The sequence below is a fragment of the Polypterus senegalus genome, chromosome 15, assembly GCF_016835505.1.
Source record: "Polypterus senegalus isolate Bchr_013 chromosome 15, ASM1683550v1, whole genome shotgun sequence".
NCBI lineage: Eukaryota > Metazoa > Chordata > Cladistia > Polypteriformes > Polypteridae > Polypterus > Polypterus senegalus.
In genome coordinates this window covers 49,433,182-49,451,839 of record NC_053168.1, presented here as the reverse complement: position 1 = coordinate 49,451,839, position 18,658 = coordinate 49,433,182, and the positions used below count along the sequence as shown (strand labels likewise).

At 32.2% G+C, this 18,658-nt stretch overlaps 3 protein-coding genes across 6 annotated transcripts; all 3 read right to left on the bottom strand.

Annotated features, from left to right (window-relative positions):
* Positions 1 to 1,640: 1,640 nt before the first annotated feature.
* On the bottom strand, positions 1,641 to 17,499 carry hoxa4a (homeobox A4a). 4 transcript variants are annotated; one of them, XM_039737672.1, is made up of 5 exons: positions 17,416 to 17,434; positions 9,702 to 9,727; positions 9,165 to 9,266; positions 3,463 to 3,762; positions 1,641 to 3,198 (listed from the first exon to the last, which is right to left on the bottom strand). In XM_039737672.1, the coding sequence occupies exons 3-5, from the start codon at positions 9,214 to 9,216 to the stop codon at positions 2,885 to 2,887; spliced, it is 666 nt and encodes a 221-aa protein (XP_039593606.1). In that variant the 5' UTR covers positions 9,217 to 9,266; positions 9,702 to 9,727; positions 17,416 to 17,434; the 3' UTR covers positions 1,641 to 2,884. The 4 variants fall into 4 exon arrangements, with proteins under 4 accessions (XP_039593606.1, XP_039593607.1, XP_039593605.1 ...); XM_039737673.1 differs by lacking the exon at positions 9,702 to 9,727 and having other exon boundaries at positions 17,416 to 17,499; XM_039737671.1 differs by lacking the exons at positions 9,702 to 9,727; positions 17,416 to 17,434 and having other exon boundaries at positions 9,165 to 9,695.
* Positions 10,077 to 13,507, bottom strand: hoxa5a (homeobox A5a). Its single transcript, XM_039737668.1, has 2 exons — positions 11,738 to 13,507; positions 10,077 to 11,100 (listed from the first exon to the last, which is right to left on the bottom strand). Exons 1-2 carry the CDS (start codon positions 12,306 to 12,308, stop codon positions 10,850 to 10,852), a joined length of 822 nt encoding a protein of 273 aa, XP_039593602.1. The 5' UTR covers positions 12,309 to 13,507; the 3' UTR covers positions 10,077 to 10,849.
* Positions 13,540 to 15,041, bottom strand: LOC120516184 (homeobox protein Hox-A6-like). The gene is made up of 2 exons (XM_039737674.1): positions 14,384 to 15,041; positions 13,540 to 13,896 (listed from the first exon to the last, which is right to left on the bottom strand). Exons 1-2 carry the CDS (start codon positions 14,814 to 14,816, stop codon positions 13,625 to 13,627), a joined length of 705 nt encoding a protein of 234 aa, XP_039593608.1. The 5' UTR covers positions 14,817 to 15,041; the 3' UTR covers positions 13,540 to 13,624.
* Positions 17,500 to 18,658: the final 1,159 nt, after the last annotated feature.

Genomic DNA, 18,658 nt, shown 5'->3' with positions numbered 1-18,658 from the left:
GCTGCTGTTTTCCAAACTTTTATTCTTCCACTGTCTCTGCTGCCTCAATTCTTTGAATGGCAAGATTTATTGATGGGAAGAACTGGAAAGAGAAAATGAAATCTTAATGCATATATAAATAAACGCTCGCAACAGGAATTTTAGGCAAGAGTCAACGATACACTGGATGTCAGTTCATATTAGGATATTCTCAAAAAAAAATTTAAAAACCAGTCCGTCACAAGGCATTCTCAGCACATATTTGCACAGGGACAATAAACACACGCCGTTTAAACTAGAATATACATCTTTAGTATTTGAATGTGAACCAGGACGTTATTGGAAAAACCGGACCAGGGGAGAGTATAATTTCCATACAGACTACAATCATGGCTGGATTCTATTCCACGTTCGTGAGGCTGGGAGACAGCAGTGCTGTCACTATTCCTGTCAGTAACTTCTCATCACCACCTTCATCATAATATTTGTGTTCAGCATAATTATAATAATCATTATCACAGAAACTAATTTTCGAACGCTGTCTCAGGAGCGTAAAGTTTATCTCAGCATAAATAAGAGGGCAAGAACTTGCACTGGACGGAGCACTAGTCTATCGCAAGAGACACTTAAGAACACATCCACCACGACTTACATAGGATCATTATAAAGTCACATATGCAACACAACGTCTTCTTGATGTGAAGGGAAAACTTGAATAACTGTAGAAAAGACAAACAAGGAAAAAATGTACAAATTCCATATGGACAGTGACTGTGCAAAGAAATTTTACAGATGAGATTACAATGTTAGTAATTTCTCTATGTATTTAACTGTTAATTACTCATTTACCCGTGTACATAGATATTTAAATTTAGTATTTTTTAATTATGGTACTTATTAAAATGCTTAAAAGATTCCATGGTGGACCTCTCCCATACAGTATAATGGAGTTCCTCTTGCCCCATCAATTGCACTAAATAATTGGTGGTCACGTGACCAAAAAAAGTTACAATTTCAATGTATGGCTCAATTAAACACACACACAAGTGTACGCAACTATTAAAGTAACGTCATGTAAAGATATTGGTACCTAATAAGATGGCATAGAAATTATATTATTCTTAGAATGTACAAGCCATAATTCCCTTATTGGTGTTTGCCTCAATATAGGAATCTATCTATCTATCTATCTATCTATCTATCTATCTATCTATCTATCTATCTATCTATATATTACAACGTTAAAAAAGCGAAAGCGAACGTCAGTCAAAAATATTTTCCAAATCCCAAAGTAATTGACGTTTGAGAAAAAATACCCGTGAGAAAAAAACAAAAGAAAAGAAAAGAATAGTGTAAATACAAAACAGAAGTTTGCTTAGGCTATAACTTCGCAATTTATTAAGGCAATGAACAAATATTTTCCTTTGAAAATATCTTAAGATTTAATATTCATCTGATTTTTTTGTCATTTTATAGAGTTCATTGCTTAAAACTATTACCCTTTCCTATACCATGTTGTCACAAACTGGGTGTTTCGAATCACTCTGTTGGGAATACCCAGTTTTACATCAGTTTGCATTTCATTAAAAGTCTTATTTGTGCCATTAACACTTTCTGTGTAAATAACAAGTAAAACGATTTACAATAACAAGACAGAAACATTTTAAAGATAACATTACACTTTATTTAGTCACATGTGCATGTGTGTTAACTACAGATCATTCTCTCGTCACTTTGTTTATATTTTTCTCTTATTCTTTTTTTCGTACACAGAAACGGCAGCATTGCACAAATGTGAGTAGAATGTACTCACTATTAAGAGTAAGAGGTCAAGGATCTGAATTGTTGGTCGCCGATGATAAAATACGAGCTAATTGAAGTGAAAAACTGTCCTCTGTTTGACCCCAAGTGGTTGAGTTCAGCTTCTGCTGACAAAGGCAGCCTTTCAGGCAGATGAACATTTTTTTCTTTTTTTTTTCTTTTTCTTACTTTTTGATATTTTAAGCAATCCATAATTCGTACAAACCAAGAGATATCCTAAGATCCACTTGACGAATAAAACAAAAATAAAAAATAAACTTAAAATTGTTTAAATTGCATTCACTTAAATGAGATATTTTTCAATACCTTGTAACATTTTATAAACATTTCATTTTACAACCTTCTGTTTCTTAATATTCGCTTGAGGCCATCATTTTCACTTTTTAAGTCAGTATCTTACGCATATCCATGAGATATGTTTTGCTCGATACTGAGTTTTTAAAAATAATTTCAACATTAAAATGTATAAAGATAGTAGTTTAACTAATATAGTGTAATACATTATTTAACCATAGAAATGTCCATACTACTCTTAGGCACAGCATGTTTGATGATGATGCATTTACGAAGTATCTATCTATCTATCTATCTATCTATCTATCTATCTATCTATCTATCTATCTAAAGTTTAATTGGATTTAACAAATTATATAGGACCTTAATAAATTATATATTAGTACATATGAGATTTGTAACAGTAATGAAACTTCACAGCATACTTCGGACCATAAATAATAGGCATTATTTTTTTTACTGTTGCTTAGGCTAAAATAATGGCATAATTAGTTAACGAACAATCATATATACACAGAGAGAGATCGGTAGATAGATTTGTTTTTAACATTACTCAGAAAATGTGAAACACTTCAAGCGTCTGCAAAACTAAAATCACATATGACCTAAAAACATTCACAATCACTGATTTAAAATAATAATTGAGAGACTGTTCAACGTGTTATTTAAATAATAATAATAATAATAACAAAAGTCATGCTATAGTCTTTAAAGAAAAAGGTAGCACATTTTAACATTCCTTTTTTTTTGGTCCACACAAATACTGCTCCTTTCCGTTTTTCTTCACGCTTCAGGAATTTAGTCCTGATCCAATGGACAGCTGGTTCTCTGAGGAAACCTTTGTTAGCTGGTGTGCTGTTGATACACTGGCAGAGCGTATCTTAGTATTGGGAAGTTTATGGTCTTTCTTCCACTTCATCCTTCTGTTTTGAAACCAGATCTTGACCTGTCGTTCAGACAGGCAGAGTGTGTGAGCTATCTCAACCCGTCGACGTCGAGTTAGGTAACGATTAAAGTGAAATTCCTTCTCTAGCTCGAGGACCTGTTGTCTTGTGTAGGCGGTCCGAGACCTCTTGGAATCCTCTCCATTACAAACAGGGTTTGCTAAACACAAGAAAAGTAACCGGAAATTATTTTACATAAAACCTGTCGCCTGCTGATGCAGCAGATCATGCATGAGTACATTAGTAGGGGAAAGTGGTATTAACACTAAATATCCATGTCTCGGACACATGCCAGTACAAATTATGAGGGGCATTAAAACTGACATACCCTGTATATGCTGTGTAAATGACTAAAGATTAATTGCATTTGTCAACACTATATTTGGATTGACAGTACTGTCAGTTTGAGAACGAAACAACTTACCCGTTTTCATATGAATTTTCTTCATCCACGGGTATACTACAGGTTCTTTACACTTCTGCTCAACTGGAAATTTCTCATTCAAGCTGCACTGCGTAGTGACAGCCAAAGATTCACAATGTTGATTTTGTCCTATATGGTTGTGGAGGACGCTCTGTGGATGTTCATGATCTCCATGCGGGTAGTCTTCGTGATGGTCGGAATGGACGTTACTGTAGTTATAATTCGGTTCTGTGTAGTTTGATCGCTGGTACAGGTCTTCCTGCTGATGTAATCCAGAATTTCGTTGTCGTTCATAGAATTCTGGAGATGGATTGGACAAATGATTATTCTGAGAATAATCCACACATGCGACGAAGTTAGGTTCTGTATAGTTGGAGTTTATCAAATACGAACTCATGATCATTAATTTGTGGAGGCAAAATACTAATTTTTCTCTCTTTGTCTTTTTTTCTGCTCCAAGTAAAGCCCTCCCATTCACTGTCAAATGTAGAAAGTTGTATAATCACGTGCCCTTCTCTACCAATCACAGAAAACAAGCTGCCAACAGTGTAAGCATACGCGCCAATGGTTATCGGTCTACAGGAGAAGGTAAAGCATACGACGGTAATTATTTGTGCTCCATATAGTCATTAAAATGGTAAATGTTACAAACAACTCTCGAACAAACCGGATAACAATTATACAAATATACCTCATGCTAAATGTTTCTAAACTTACTTTTAAACTTCAATTAACTACGATTTGGATAAAAGAAAGAGTGGCAGAGCCGCGCTGCACCGGTGACAAAGCTCAAATAAACTACTTTTTAAAGACATTTTGAACATGTAAAAACGCCCTATATGTTTTTAAATCACTCTATATGTAATAAAATAATCTTAAAAATGTGTGCCTGTTAATTTGTAATATAGTCTATTGAGACATTGCCCACAATTACAAAAATGTTCAATAATAGCATTAATTTTGTGTATACAAAATATATATATATATATATATATATATATATATATATATATATATATATATATATATATATATATATATATATATATATATATATATATATATATATATATATCAATGTCTAACCTATTTATTTACCAACATTAATCAGAGCGCATCTCAATAAACCAATACCAATACCACTTAGCTATATCAATATTACTTTTCATCCACTGAGACTTTAGTATAAATGAACCCGAAATTTAGCTAGATGTATAGGGACTGAGGAGTTTACCCATATTTGCACTGATTACGTTTTAACAAAAAGAACGACATAACCAATGTAATTTACATATGTATAAATATCCGATTTCACATATACAAACCACTCACAATTGATTCATTTTTCTATAGAACGCAAAAACTGATTCACTGTGTTTAACCTAATAATTTGCTTTGTATTCTGTTAAATTTATATGTGTATTTACCTTTTTATTAATTTTTTCGATTCTTAGTGTAATTCGTAACTAGCCAACAGTTGAGATAAAGTATGTCACAACCGAAAAATTCACTGTTATCAAGTAAATTATTATTGTTGAAAAGTAGCACCTTATCCATCGTTATTCTTGCAGATCAAGTCACAATCTTGGAAATAAATTGATTAAACTATTAAACATTGTTGTTTGAAATTGAAATTGGAACATAAAATACTTTTTAATTATATAATTTTGTGGATACCCGTTAATCTGTAAGATTCAAACAAAAAAATGAATTTGCAATTTACAACTCGCACAACAGAGTGGCTGGGTGTGTGTTTGAGTTGCAAACCATTTTGGTTTCTGAATTCTCCTTCAAGTTTCGAAAAGGATACTTTTTTTTAATGTATATAACATATTAACATAATTCTGAGAGATATTATTCAAAAAATGTTAATTTTTGATATCAAAGATTTGGCTTATATTTAAAATTTAATAAATAGAAATGTAAAATAACTGGTACATTTAAAACAATTTTCTGGGTTGTGCCCATTACATATTTTTCTTTATTTTAGTCATATGTGTCAAAACATAGCTATAAACATTTTTATATGTTGTGTTTTTTTACTTCATGAATGCTACCATTTTACTAAGTTTATTGCTAATAAATATGACAACCCAATTTGCAAATCACGGTTATAAAGACTTAATATAGCTTATTGCTTTAATCTTCAGATATGTAAATTATAATTTATCAGTCCTACCTATCGATGTAGCGATTTTTGAACTGCTCTTGTGGTTTTTCAGGATAAATCTTTCATTTATACGTTTAACACATTGCGCAGTGTCTTGCACTAAAATGTGAAGAATATATGACACGAAGGAAACCTCTTTTATTGTTGTTTTCCTGAATAGAAAGCTGTACTAAGTTTAAGGTGACCTAAAAATGACACCTTGTGCATTTTGTTTCTTATTAATCTTAAGCATTGACAGTCTTTGTTCAATAACAAGGCGTGTCATTCAGGAGGCGACATTTTCATATTTGTGAGACGCAGTGACCTGAAGTTCACCTCGGCCTTGGACTTATCCTTTCTAAGAAGCTCCGCGGATTTCTGTGGAGATAACCGAGTGCTATGCCCTGGTCAACACCCTATTCGTAACAAAAGAACAAAAAATAGCAAGATACTTCTAAATCGTATACTGCTCTTTTCAGTCAAAATCAGTTTATGCAGTTATAACTAAAATACAGTTTATAAAGTGTATAGTCTGAAATTTAATAACTCGTCATATTAATATTACAATTAATGGATTTCCTTACATCTAAAATGAAAAAAAGTCAACATTCTCATCGAATCTATTATAAATCCTAAATTGCGTTTAATATCTTTATTATATGTAAAATATCTCTGCAAAACGTGTTTTCCCCTTAAATCTACACCTGTTTCCAAATTACTCCTAATTCTAATAAAAAATATGTAACTTCAATTCCTCAAAGTTTGGGAAACGTCCACCTTATTTTCATTACTAGAGAGAGAGAAAGAGAATTTAAATTTTAAAACGAATAACTTATCTTGCAATTTCCTATCTGCAGGTCCCGGTTAGAAAGCATCTGGCAATTTTTAGGGGATTCATACAGTGAATACCGTTAACTGTAGTTCTGTTTATGTAATATTCTAATACTGTCTTTTTCTGTTAGTGTATTAAACAACATAGATGCGTTTTGTTTAACGGAACTTTTTTATTTGTCGTTGCAAAAGTGCAAAAAAGCTGTTGAAAGGTCACGAATATATATATACATATATATACAAATATATATATATATATGTGTGTGTGTGTGTGTATGCACTCACACAGAGGCTAAACAATGATTAAATGATAAAAATGTTGCTTTCTATATTCTGAGCCTAAACGGAAAAAATACCCTAAAAGATGAAAGCATACTAGCTCGATAATTGTAAAAAAAAAAAAAATTGATTCCCGAATACAATGCAACAAATCAGTTTGTTTTCTTACCCAGGATATAGCTAAAGATATAATTTAAAGTACTGACATATAAAGCATGTTCACTATGCAATGGATCGTGCAGAAGTGTGATAGTGAACTTGTCTTTCAATTTAACTATTCCACAAATGATAATACCCAAAACGTGGGTCTACAGGGATACCACAGTTAACAACATACCGAAAAGAACAAAAAATGGATAGAAATATAGAATGTGACATGATCGAACATCTACACATCTACATTTACCGAAAATTAAACTATTTATCAAATGCCAAACATAATCCTCTTTTTTATTTGCATAAAATCTTCTTAAAGCTTCGAATTACTACAAACTCTTACGTGAAACATACGTTTTAGTTTTAACAAAGCATATGCTTTATCATTTCTCACTCAGTCAATAATATATATTTAATAGATACCTTTTCTAAATAGTTCCTCTAATATTTCTTAGATTTTCTCGCTTTCTATATATTTTATTTGATAAGTGCCTCATTGTTGGTTATTCTACCTGGAGAGTATCTGGAATGCACTTCTTTACTAGTAACAATCCTTTTTCAGTAGATGTAATTGATGATGCTATCATCTTAAAAAGAAGGCTCCGGAGTCTTGGGAGTGTAATTGAGGTCGCCCTGCATTCAGAGTTCACCTCGAGTCCAGAGAGATATCTGAATGATGCAAAGTTGTTTAATCTTTTGTTCTGAAAGTCAATGTCGTTTTATAAAAATCAAGTCAGACTATGAACAAGAGTCAAAAAAAAAAGTATTGAGTCCAGGCTTAATTTTAACATTTTGTAGGTCACATTTAACACTATTAAAGATTTTAATATGTAATAATAATTGTCTTTAAAGATAGCCTTTAAAATTAAGAAAGATTTTTAAAACATCTTGTCTACTTTCTTAAATTAAATTAATATGTCCTAGACAGGAAAATAAAACCAAGCATACTGTTGTTTAGTTTGTTACTGTCTGTCAAAGCGTGTTTATATTCAGTAGTAAATTTGGTTTTAATTATTTCCTAGCGTTTAGCAAATTCTCCGAGTTCTGTCCTTTCTAGAAACAATGTACGTTTCATCCTGATATTGTTTAGACTACCGCATTGACTATGAACTTGGCCTAAAGCGAGCTCTGCTGGTGACTCCGAGTGTGTGCAGATTTATCTTCCTTACATTTGTTTGACCTAGCAGTGAACTGCATGGGAAGCTATTTTTCATACTGTGGAATGATGTTTGCCACGGTATACCATGTTTCAGCTGTACTGAGCAACCTCTCACGCATTTGTATTCTTTGCAGGTACATATATTTAATTAGCCGTGATAAAAAAAAGCCTACATATATAATTTTGAAAGATATTCAAGAGTAAAGAAACTTTAAAATTTATGTTCTGAAAAATTTTGATTTAATTTTCAATTCTTTTAAATTATTTTGTATGTTAAGGAAAATACTGTAATTCTTTGATTAACTGTAATGCAAGATGTACCCTGTAATTTTTGTTTGCAAGAAAAATATGTGTAATAATCGGTTGTAAGCAGGTATGTCACTAAGATTAAATTACACATTCAGTTACACATATGCACACACATATATATGTATGTGTATGTATATATTTTTTTTCTTCTCAAAATCAATGGACTTATTCAGGAATCAAAAATATGGTTTAAAATGCAATAAAACTTCTTAAACCTGTTTAGACGCTTATTTACACGTAATTTCAAAAACTTCTTAAAAACTGATTTGTTTTTACATTACATGTAATCTTATCCAACAGACACACATAGATAGATAGATAGATAGATAGATAGATAGATAGATAGATAGATAGATAGATAGATAGATAGATAGATAGTCTTTAAAGAGCTTTATGAAGGTCGACCTAAATAATTAATAAACGTCACACTATATCCATTAATTAAAATAATAATAAAAAACACACCTTATGCAGAAAACAAGTAGAAAGTTAAACACTTTAGCATCTATGAGAAGAATTTTCACGCTCTGTAATGTTATCATTTTTACTATGAGTGCTTAAAAGTTAACTTTTTGAATGTACGTAAGTCAGCATTTTTTGCTTTCACATTTTCTTTAAAGTTATATAAATAAGTCAATGTGATATTTAAGAAAGTTTAAAGAGTGTCAAACGTTTTAATAACATGCTCATAGTGTATATTTTACTGGCTTTGCACTTACAAATGTGAATAAAATGATAGTTAAGGAATTGCACACTATAAAAAAGGGTGTAACACTTCTGCTTGTTTTATGCAATTTACTTTTAAAAGACGAGGCTTACCTTGAACACGTGGGAGACATTTTTTCATGTAGTTTAGGTATGTTGACTTCATACCACGTCTGATGAGAAAGGAAGTTTTTGTGATGTAGGAACACTAGTTGCCTGCAAAAAAGTCAAATGAAGTTCTCCGTCAGTGCTATTATGTTATGTGGAATATAGTGTTGGATGTCAACTCCCCAAAACCATAAAACTTACTTTAATGGCATCACGTGACTTTTTATAGCCAGTAAGCCTATCTGCTTCTTCTATGGATGATTTTACGATCTAATTCATAGACAAAACCCTATTCATTTGGCACCCAAATGTCATATAGCCGGAACTGAGGCTAATAAAGTTTACAGCTTTAAACTTTAAAAGAGGCTCACAGTGTAGCAAGTTAGTACATACATGCAGTGGCCATCTTGCTCTTTAATGAAGTGGAATCTTTCTATTCCCGGTTTTTGGTAAGTACAGACTAACCTAATGCAATTCTACCTGTTGAAAATGTAGCTGAAGTTTCTAAAATTACTGAAAAGAAAACGCACAAAGGGGACTTACTCAAAAAGAAGAAATAGCGCAGTGAACTTCGTTTTCAGGTCCAACACATGGCCGTAGAATACATAATAAAAAGTAAATATTGTTAGACAAAGGCTGAAAATACACCCGCGGTGTTAAGTAACATTTATTATAAATAATTTTCAGAAACTTAACCCTGTTTTAAGAAAAAGTAAAATACATATAAAATACATGTTTGGCTCTTTCACACACGAAACATTTGCTTAAAATAAACAAAAAATTATTGCTTAGCAGTGCTTAAACAACTATTTGTCTTTTATCATTTCCTTAAAAAACTAAACTTTCCCTAAATTCGCTTCCAGATGATGACGATGTTGTTCAAAATTAACTTTGTACATAAACGTTTATATATATATATAAAGTTTATTTAGTTTTATTTCCAGTCCATTTTAAAAACAAAATACAAAAGCGGTTCACGAACTTTTTTCGACAGCCAAGCATTGACTAGACTGAATATCACACAAGAAAACATACATCAATGAAGTTGCGCTTTTAAGAGCAACTTATTGGAGTTCGTGCAAAAAGTCATACAAAGGCACAGCAAGAACATACTTGGTTGGACTGATAGTTCTTTCACATATTCACAACGCGATACGTTTACAGTATTACAAGATAGGTAGTATTGCATTAATTAAAATCAACGATAACATTGATTACAAAGAAAATAGGTAGTTTTAAAACAATGTTTGTTTCTTTCTGGTGGCTTGGAGCTATTCAGACATTAAGCATACATATACATAAACATACAACAATTTCTGAAGATAGAGTGCAACACGGAACATTAGTACTAAACGGATTTTACGGTCACTTCAAGTAAATTAAGCTTTGCTTTTCTTCCTCAAAACAGTAAATAAGTTAAACATCTACTCTTTCGCTTATTCTAAGTCGCTCAAGACAAGATTTTACAGAAAGCAAATCTATTCATACAAGCATGTCACGGCCAAAAACAGGCTTTTGGATTTTTACAAGACTGGAATTTGAAAAATACTCTCTCTCCGTCTCTCCCTTGTTCGGTCTCTTTCTCAATCTTCAATTAAGTTCTTACGTGTTTGAAAAAGTCTCTGTGGTACTGAAATGTAGAATAATAGTTCATCTTGTATTGCCAGAACTTTTTATGAAGTGCTATGAAATTAAGGACGAAATGCACCTCCTGCAGTTGCCATGCTCATACTTTTCAGCTTATTATCTTTTTTCCATTTCATTCTTCTGTTTTGGAACCATATCTTAATTTGCCTCTCTGAGAGGCACAGAGCATGTGCAATTTCAATCCTTCGTCTCCGGGTCAGGTACCTATTGAAGTGAAATTCTTTCTCCAACTCCAGCGTCTGATACCGCGTGTAGGCAGTTCTTGCTCTCTTTCCTTCCGGTCCTGCCATGCTATCTGTTACAGAGAATCGGATTGTTTATTTATTTATTAATTCATTTTATTGATATTGTGATAAAAATTTTGAGAAAGGTACGGTTTATCGAAAATTAAAAGTAGTTTGAAATAATATAACAATAAAAACTTACTAAACTACATACTGGTTAAATTAGTAATGTGCGAAGTAAAATATCATGAAAACAACTCTATCAGTGGCTGTATAAGACACAAAAGTAACATACAAAAATATATATTTATGAGTTCTATAAAAAAAATAGAATGCTATATATATATGTATATATACATATCATTTATATGACTATAATATTGCTCGAAACAAAGTGACAAAATCGGTATATTAAGTACACATAAGACTGCACATTGTTTAAGAACAAAATTAATTTCAAAGTCTCAAAAAATCTAAAAATTAACTAAATAAAATGCACTAAAAATCACAAGAATTTAAAATTCTTAGTTCCGTTTTTACTTTAATTTTTGAACAGTACTTTTTATCCTCTGTCTAACTTATTTTTCAAAATTCATTGCACTCTGGCGTGCAGTTATACTTTAAACATGCAGTGAAATTAGTCTTATATTTGAAGTGCACAGAAGTACTTTACAAAGGTACAAATAAATAAAACAGTAATTGTATTACCGTGACTAATATGCAACTTTCGCATCCACGGATATATCTGTGGCTGTGATGATTCGACTGCATTTTGGCTGTTCTGTGAATTTGTCTGTCCGCTTCTTGCCGTAGAGTCGTCCTCAGTACCAGAAGACTTGCCAGCACCTTCTCTGCCTAAGAGGGTGCTACAGCTGTTGTTTGAAGTAGAGGAAGTGCTTGTGGGGTCAGATATTGAGTTTTTTACAGCTCGGTGTGCCTCGCCAGCAGGCGAGCGCGCAACGGTTGAACAAGGTAGTGAGTCAGGTGGAGGCGAGTGAGATGATGCTGCTGCGGCTTGGCTGTACCTGTTTTCTGAAGATGCTGTTGTTGCACTAGATGCATAGCTTGGAGCTCTATCATTAGCACCAAAGTGACTCGATGTTGAGCGACCAACACTAAGATCCATCCCATTGTACCCGTAGCCGTACCTGGTGGAATGCATACTCGCCGATTCCCTGTACTGCTCGTTCATCGAGCTATGATCGCCATAATTATGTAACGGATAGTCCGGGCCATTAGGATAGCGACCGCAGAACGAGTTTACAAAATAAGAGCTCATTTGTTGTTGATTATTTTAAAAAATGTATGTGAATGCTTGATTTGTGGCTCTTAGTCGTTTTGTGCGTCTATAGCACCCCTGCACAATTTATGATGAATTATGGAAATGACTGGGACATGTACTTGGTTCCCTCCTACGTAGGCACCCAAATATGGGGTACGGCTAAGGATCACGTGCTTTTGTTGTCCAGTCGTAAATCCTGCTTGATGACCTCCAGAGGTAAACTCGTGCACAAACAGAAAAAAACTGGGTGGATGCCTGAACAAGTGAACGCGCGCTGGAGAGGCGCCCCTGCTTCAAATTCTATTTGCCTTGTCATCGTGCGCCACTTTCTGGTAACAGGTACGCACTGCACTTTGAACTACGCAAATTAGTCGGGGTCGAGTAAAGGTTAGCACATATCGCACTCATCCAGCATTTTATGGTTACTGGGATAACATTAAGTGAAGCTGTGATTTTTCTGGTAAATGTTTCTTCTTTTTTATTTATCCTCCGACTAAACAATGAAATTACGAAAAGTGCATTTCTATTGTTTAAAATGCTACTGCGATTTTTTAATATAAATACACATTCACTTTATTTATTTGTATAATATAATAAAATTATCATTCATATAGTAATGTTGCTATGTATAGTTAAATAACTGGTACCAAGCATCTAAAATTATCCAGACAAGCCGGAAAAAGTACTAACGCATCTGCAGAAGACTATATGCAAAGTATTGCCAGGCTCATTGTTGAGGATTTCCGTTATATTAAAATTGTTACATTTGTTGAAAAAGCAGTCATCTTTTTACTTTATTGTGGGACTTAAATGAAACAGGCAACAGAAATAACTGGGCTGAAAAAAAGCCTAACCGGTAAAGGTATATAAATACTCGTACGTTTTCAAGTAGACTTTTCGAAATTAAACCACTGCTATTACTTCTAAAACATAACTAAACGGTGTGTAATTTAATAACTTACATTTTTGTACAATTGCATAACTTACATTTTGCAATAAACATTAACCTAGTAAACAAAAATTGTGTTAATTGTTTAGGAGCTCTACTTAATTAATTATCAAGTGGGCATATTGGTTTATAGTGGATGCTGTTTTTCTTTGCTATGGAATTATTATGGCTGAAATTCTAAATAAATATAAGTACAGTACATTCAAATATCTATCTATCTATCTATCTATCTATCTATCTATCTATCTATCTATCTATCTATCTATCTGTTTGTCTGTCTGTCTGTCTATCTGTCTGTCTATCTACTGCCATATGATAAATCAAAATTTATAGAAAAAGAAAAAGAAAAAAGATCCGGTAGAAACTACAGTTCCTCTTTTGGGTTTTCAGGAGTATCCTCACCATTAATCTGACTAGCGGTCAATAATTTATTCTCTTTTTTCCATTTCATTCGTCTGTTTTGAAACCATATTTTAATCTGCCGCTCACTAAGAAATAATGCGTTTGCTATTTCAATTCGACGACGTCTAGTTAAATAACGATTAAACTGAAATTCTTTCTCAAGTTCTAAAGTTTGATATCGCGTGTATGTTTGTCTTCCGCGTCTTCCATTTGAGCCATACACGGGGCCTAAATCTAATGAAAAAAGAAAGAAAGAAATACATAAGATCTGAGTTAAGCGAAACAGTATTTTATCTTCTTTTAAAATGTTTACTGCAGATATTTTAAATATGCACATTTTTTATTCGTTGATAATACAGACCAAATATTATAGAGATTCTAGTATATTTTATACAATACAGCAAACATATCCACTTAAAAATTAAAAATCAGCAACAATATCAATAATTAAATATTTTGTTTTCTGGTGTTTATTTATTCAGCGTATTGAAATATATCAATATTGGAAGGAATGTATGCCCGTAGGTGAAAGAAAGAAAGAAAGAAAGAAAGAAAGAAAGAAAGAAAGTTGTACGTTTTGAAAAAGTAACATTTTTATCATTTGAAACAATTACGTATAAATGAAATTTAAAAAAGACCCAGCGTTTCTTGTCATTAATCAGCATTCTTATTATTTAATTTAAAGCCAATCGAATCAAAAAGTATTTTATGTGATATTTACCATCGCTTGAGTTAATTCGTTGCATCCATGAGTAAACTGAAGTACCGTGCCTCCGTTCCAGTAGTTCATTATTTAAGATTTTCTTTTCAGCACAGTAAGATTTGTACTGCAGGTCAGCATTACACTGCACGTGTTCGCTGCAAGCCCTTTCCTTGATACTGCCTGTAGGCAAAGCGCTTGATGTTTCCTTTTCAGGGTAAAAGCAAGTTGGTCCATAATCACACTGAACTCTTGAATTAAATACTGTGGTTGACTGTTGATAATAACATGGTGACGGAGTTGTCTTGTCTTGTATCACAGTGGGTCCATAGGACGATGGAAAGTGTTTTAATGGGTCATAGCCATTTGTATACAAAGGGATCTGTCCCAGAAAAGAATCCTGGCCACTGGACAAAGTGATAGGGAATACGTTGTTCACAAAATAAGAATTCATTTGCACTGTAAAGCCTAAAGTTGTGAATTGTTTTGCATTTGAACATCTAGCTGTAACCACAGTACTTGTAGTAGTCCAAGTGGTTTGTTTCTAGATGGCTAAACGCCAAGAAGGACAGCAGCAAATATAACCAGCTGATCGCGCCCTGGCCAATAGGAATTTCGCACGGAAATTATATCTCTCTTGGGAGCAAGAACAACGGAGGCAGTAAACTTAAAACCGCTAGATCAGTTCAGAAGCAGTGATTTACTAATCACTGCTATGCTTTTTCTAATAATTAAATGCTGAAAGAAAGAAAGAAAGAAAGAAAGAAAGAAAGAAAGAAAGAAAGAAAGAAAGAAAGAAAGAAAGAAAATATTTAAGATAAAATAATAGAGGTTCCACTCCACTCTAGTATACACATAGAAAATATATTGACACTGTTATTAATATCAAAGAGAACAAAACGCCATTCCTTGAAATAACATAAAACCTGAATTCATATTATTTTTATTGTTTTGTTTATAAAGTTGATAAACTATTTTTTATCAGTATCTATTCAGTGACTTCAGGACGGTTTTAACATACATTTGCTACTTTAAAAAATCTACTGTTGTAAAATGTTAATGTTAAAGTGTTCTTTTCACTATTGGGTTAAATTTAAAAAATTATGTATTTTTTCTGAAAGATAAGAAATACAGCGGAGTTAAACACTTGCAAAATGTTTTGTGTATTTTTTCTTGTGCAATTATGATTTTTTAATTTAAAACAATAATCGATACCATTTATATTGTACAGATAGATAGATAGATAGATAGATAGATAGATAGATAGATAGATAGATAGATAGATAGATTTTAAACAACAGGCATTTGTTGATTTATTTGTGTCTTTTTTTCTACAGGAAATGAAACGCAGATGTTCAACTGTAAAAATGCTCAGAAAATCCAGTAAAAATGAAACAGAAAATGAAGAGCTGAAGTGGTGCTTTTAGTATTTTAGTATTTAGTATGTTAAATCTTTTTTGTTAACGTTTGCAGTGGCCTACATTATAAAAAATACTATATTTTTCCAAAGTCAAAAAGTTTATTATTATTAGTTTCTGGGGACGGAGGTGTGTATGTTCCTTTAATGGTGTCTTTTATGATAATTTTAATAATAAAACTTTAGACTTACACTGGCTTTAAACTGGGTTGTCATATCGTTTAAAGTTACCCTGAATATTACGTTAATAACACTATTAATGTTAACACTAAAATTGTTCTTTTAGTAAATTTTAAAAATTAACATAAAAATTTTCCTTTATTGTACTTGCTTCTAAAATGTAATGTTTTCAAAATAAATATGACCATTATATGTGCCTATGAAGTGAATGAAGAGCAAACCAGTAAAGCATCCCTACATCATGCAGAGATATAAAAGTAGACAAGCAACATTCAAAAGCTTTTTACAACTAGTCTCTAGTCATTAGATAACAATATTAAATTATTATCTATTCAAAAAGAATCCTAGAACACCACTTTCATGGTTGATGGAATTTCATTGTACTTATTTAAGACGTTAACAATGCAATATGACATTATTGTTGTAGCAATGGTTCTATTGTTAGTTCATAGCAGACAACGGCAAATATGATGTGCATGTTCTAAGGTCTTAATTTTTGAGCTCTGTACAGGAATTTATTATTTTAAAACTTTCACCTCAAAAATCATTACCAAAATATGTTTTCTTATATTGGTATACCGACTTCAATAAATAAAAGTATTTAAACAAACAAAATGTGTGTCGTATTAAATTGTGCCTTAATGTCTTTGTATATAGTATATATACACACACGCACACACACACACACACACACACACACACACAATCACTTCATTCAATAATAGAAAGTTATGACTCTAAAGAATATAAATTCATTATTTTAATTACTATTACCTTTAAATGCATTTGAGGTAGTGTTTCTGTATCTGAGAGCCTTTCTTTATATAGGTTTTCTAAAACACGGTCATTTTTTTTTTCAAAACACAGTAAATTGTTTCAAAACCACAAGATGGCAGTAAAGAACAACAATGGAGTTGAAGAAATATTGCAGATGTTTTCAATAATAATTTGTAGACCTTCCGAGCAATGACAAATGACAACATTTTAGATGTATAATCGTGATCTGCACAAAAGTCTAAAATATTTCACATTTGATTTGTCAGTACATAACAAGTGTCTTAACGTCATACCAGATTAAAGTAGATGGAACAAAGAAACCACTTACTTTACTACTTGAAATAATATCTATCTATCTATCTATCTATCTATCTATCTATCTATCTATCTATCTATCTATCTATCTATCTATCAAAAACTAATTAAAAAGTACACATTTTCTATACGTTCTAATATCAGTGAAAAGGTTGCTGTACTTAAATTTACTTTTTTACGATTTTAATATTATTACACTGGTTCTTTTTATACCTGATAACATTCATGTGTGCTTTGATCCACTGAAAAAAAACAGCAAACCTTTACAACCTGTTATTATTATTATTTTTCTTTAACCCATGCCATATTTTGATTATAATTAAGTAACTCAACGATTTTCTCAATAGACGGCAAATTTTCTTACCCTGAATTGGGCCTGTTGTTTTCCGTAAAGAACCAAGCTTTTCACACTGGCACTATGATGACTGAATCTTGCCAAAAGGCCGAGCCGAGACTCTCCTTGCTGTACCAAATGACATTGTAGACTCCGTAACTGCTTTGAATCCAGCCCAGCTCGTCTCTTACACCGATAAAATTCCTGTTTGTTATCCATGAAATTTCTTCCTAAATGTTGCTCAGATCGAAAATCTGCCCACATTTTTGCTGTTATAAAACAAATGACAAAATAGGCGCGAGAGTAAGATACATCCGAAGCAGAACCAGCGAATGAAAAGAATGCAGCTCTATTCTCGATAGGGATATTATAAAAAAGTTCATGTTCATGGTTACAATCCACATGACCAAGAGTGGCCAATGGAAATACCGAACAACTCGTAAAGTTGTATTGCAAAGTTGTAAATTTTCATAAACAACAACGGATTTATGGCCTTTTCCTTCTCTCCGAGGGGCAGGTCACAGATAGGCGCCATCTTACCGTAGATCAGTGGAATGAATTTTAAATAAGAACAATGATATTTTAAATTTAGTTATTAGCTTTAGTAGTACATATTATCATACTCTGCAACAACCGATTTCAACAGTAATGGCACTGAAATTTTCAGATTTTACGTAAAACGTAAATGGATGTTAAAAAGTACCAGAAAATAAACAATGTAGATCACGTCTTGTCCCTATGATTTCTAAGTTTAAATTGTATACCCTGATTAGATGTAGTTTAGAAATTGTTAAAAGTCGTTATGACGACAGAATAAGGGAATCATATATATTTTACAAAATTTGATATGATGCACACCCACAATAAACAAGAGTAAAATAAGTACAATTTTTCTGTGCTGCTAATTGGTTTCTATTTTAAAAACTGGTACAATCCTTAGTAGTTTATGTATGTCTTTAAATGAATAGGTCATGCATTTTTCTGTATTTTTACGATTTGAAAAGAGTTCAATGATTAAATAAATGGTGCTTCATTTTAATAAAGCTCTCCAACAGAAAGGGCACATTTAATTGAACAAACATTTTTCCAAAAGTGATCAGTTTCGGTGAGCGTTTACTTACTTAAAGGCAAAAATGCAACTGATAAAACAGTAGTGAGATTGATTAAAATATCCGTAAGCCATGCATGCAAATGAAATTGATAAAAGAAAACCTTTAAGGACATACAAAGATAAACTTCTCCTTATCACTCAAATAATAATAATAATAATAAT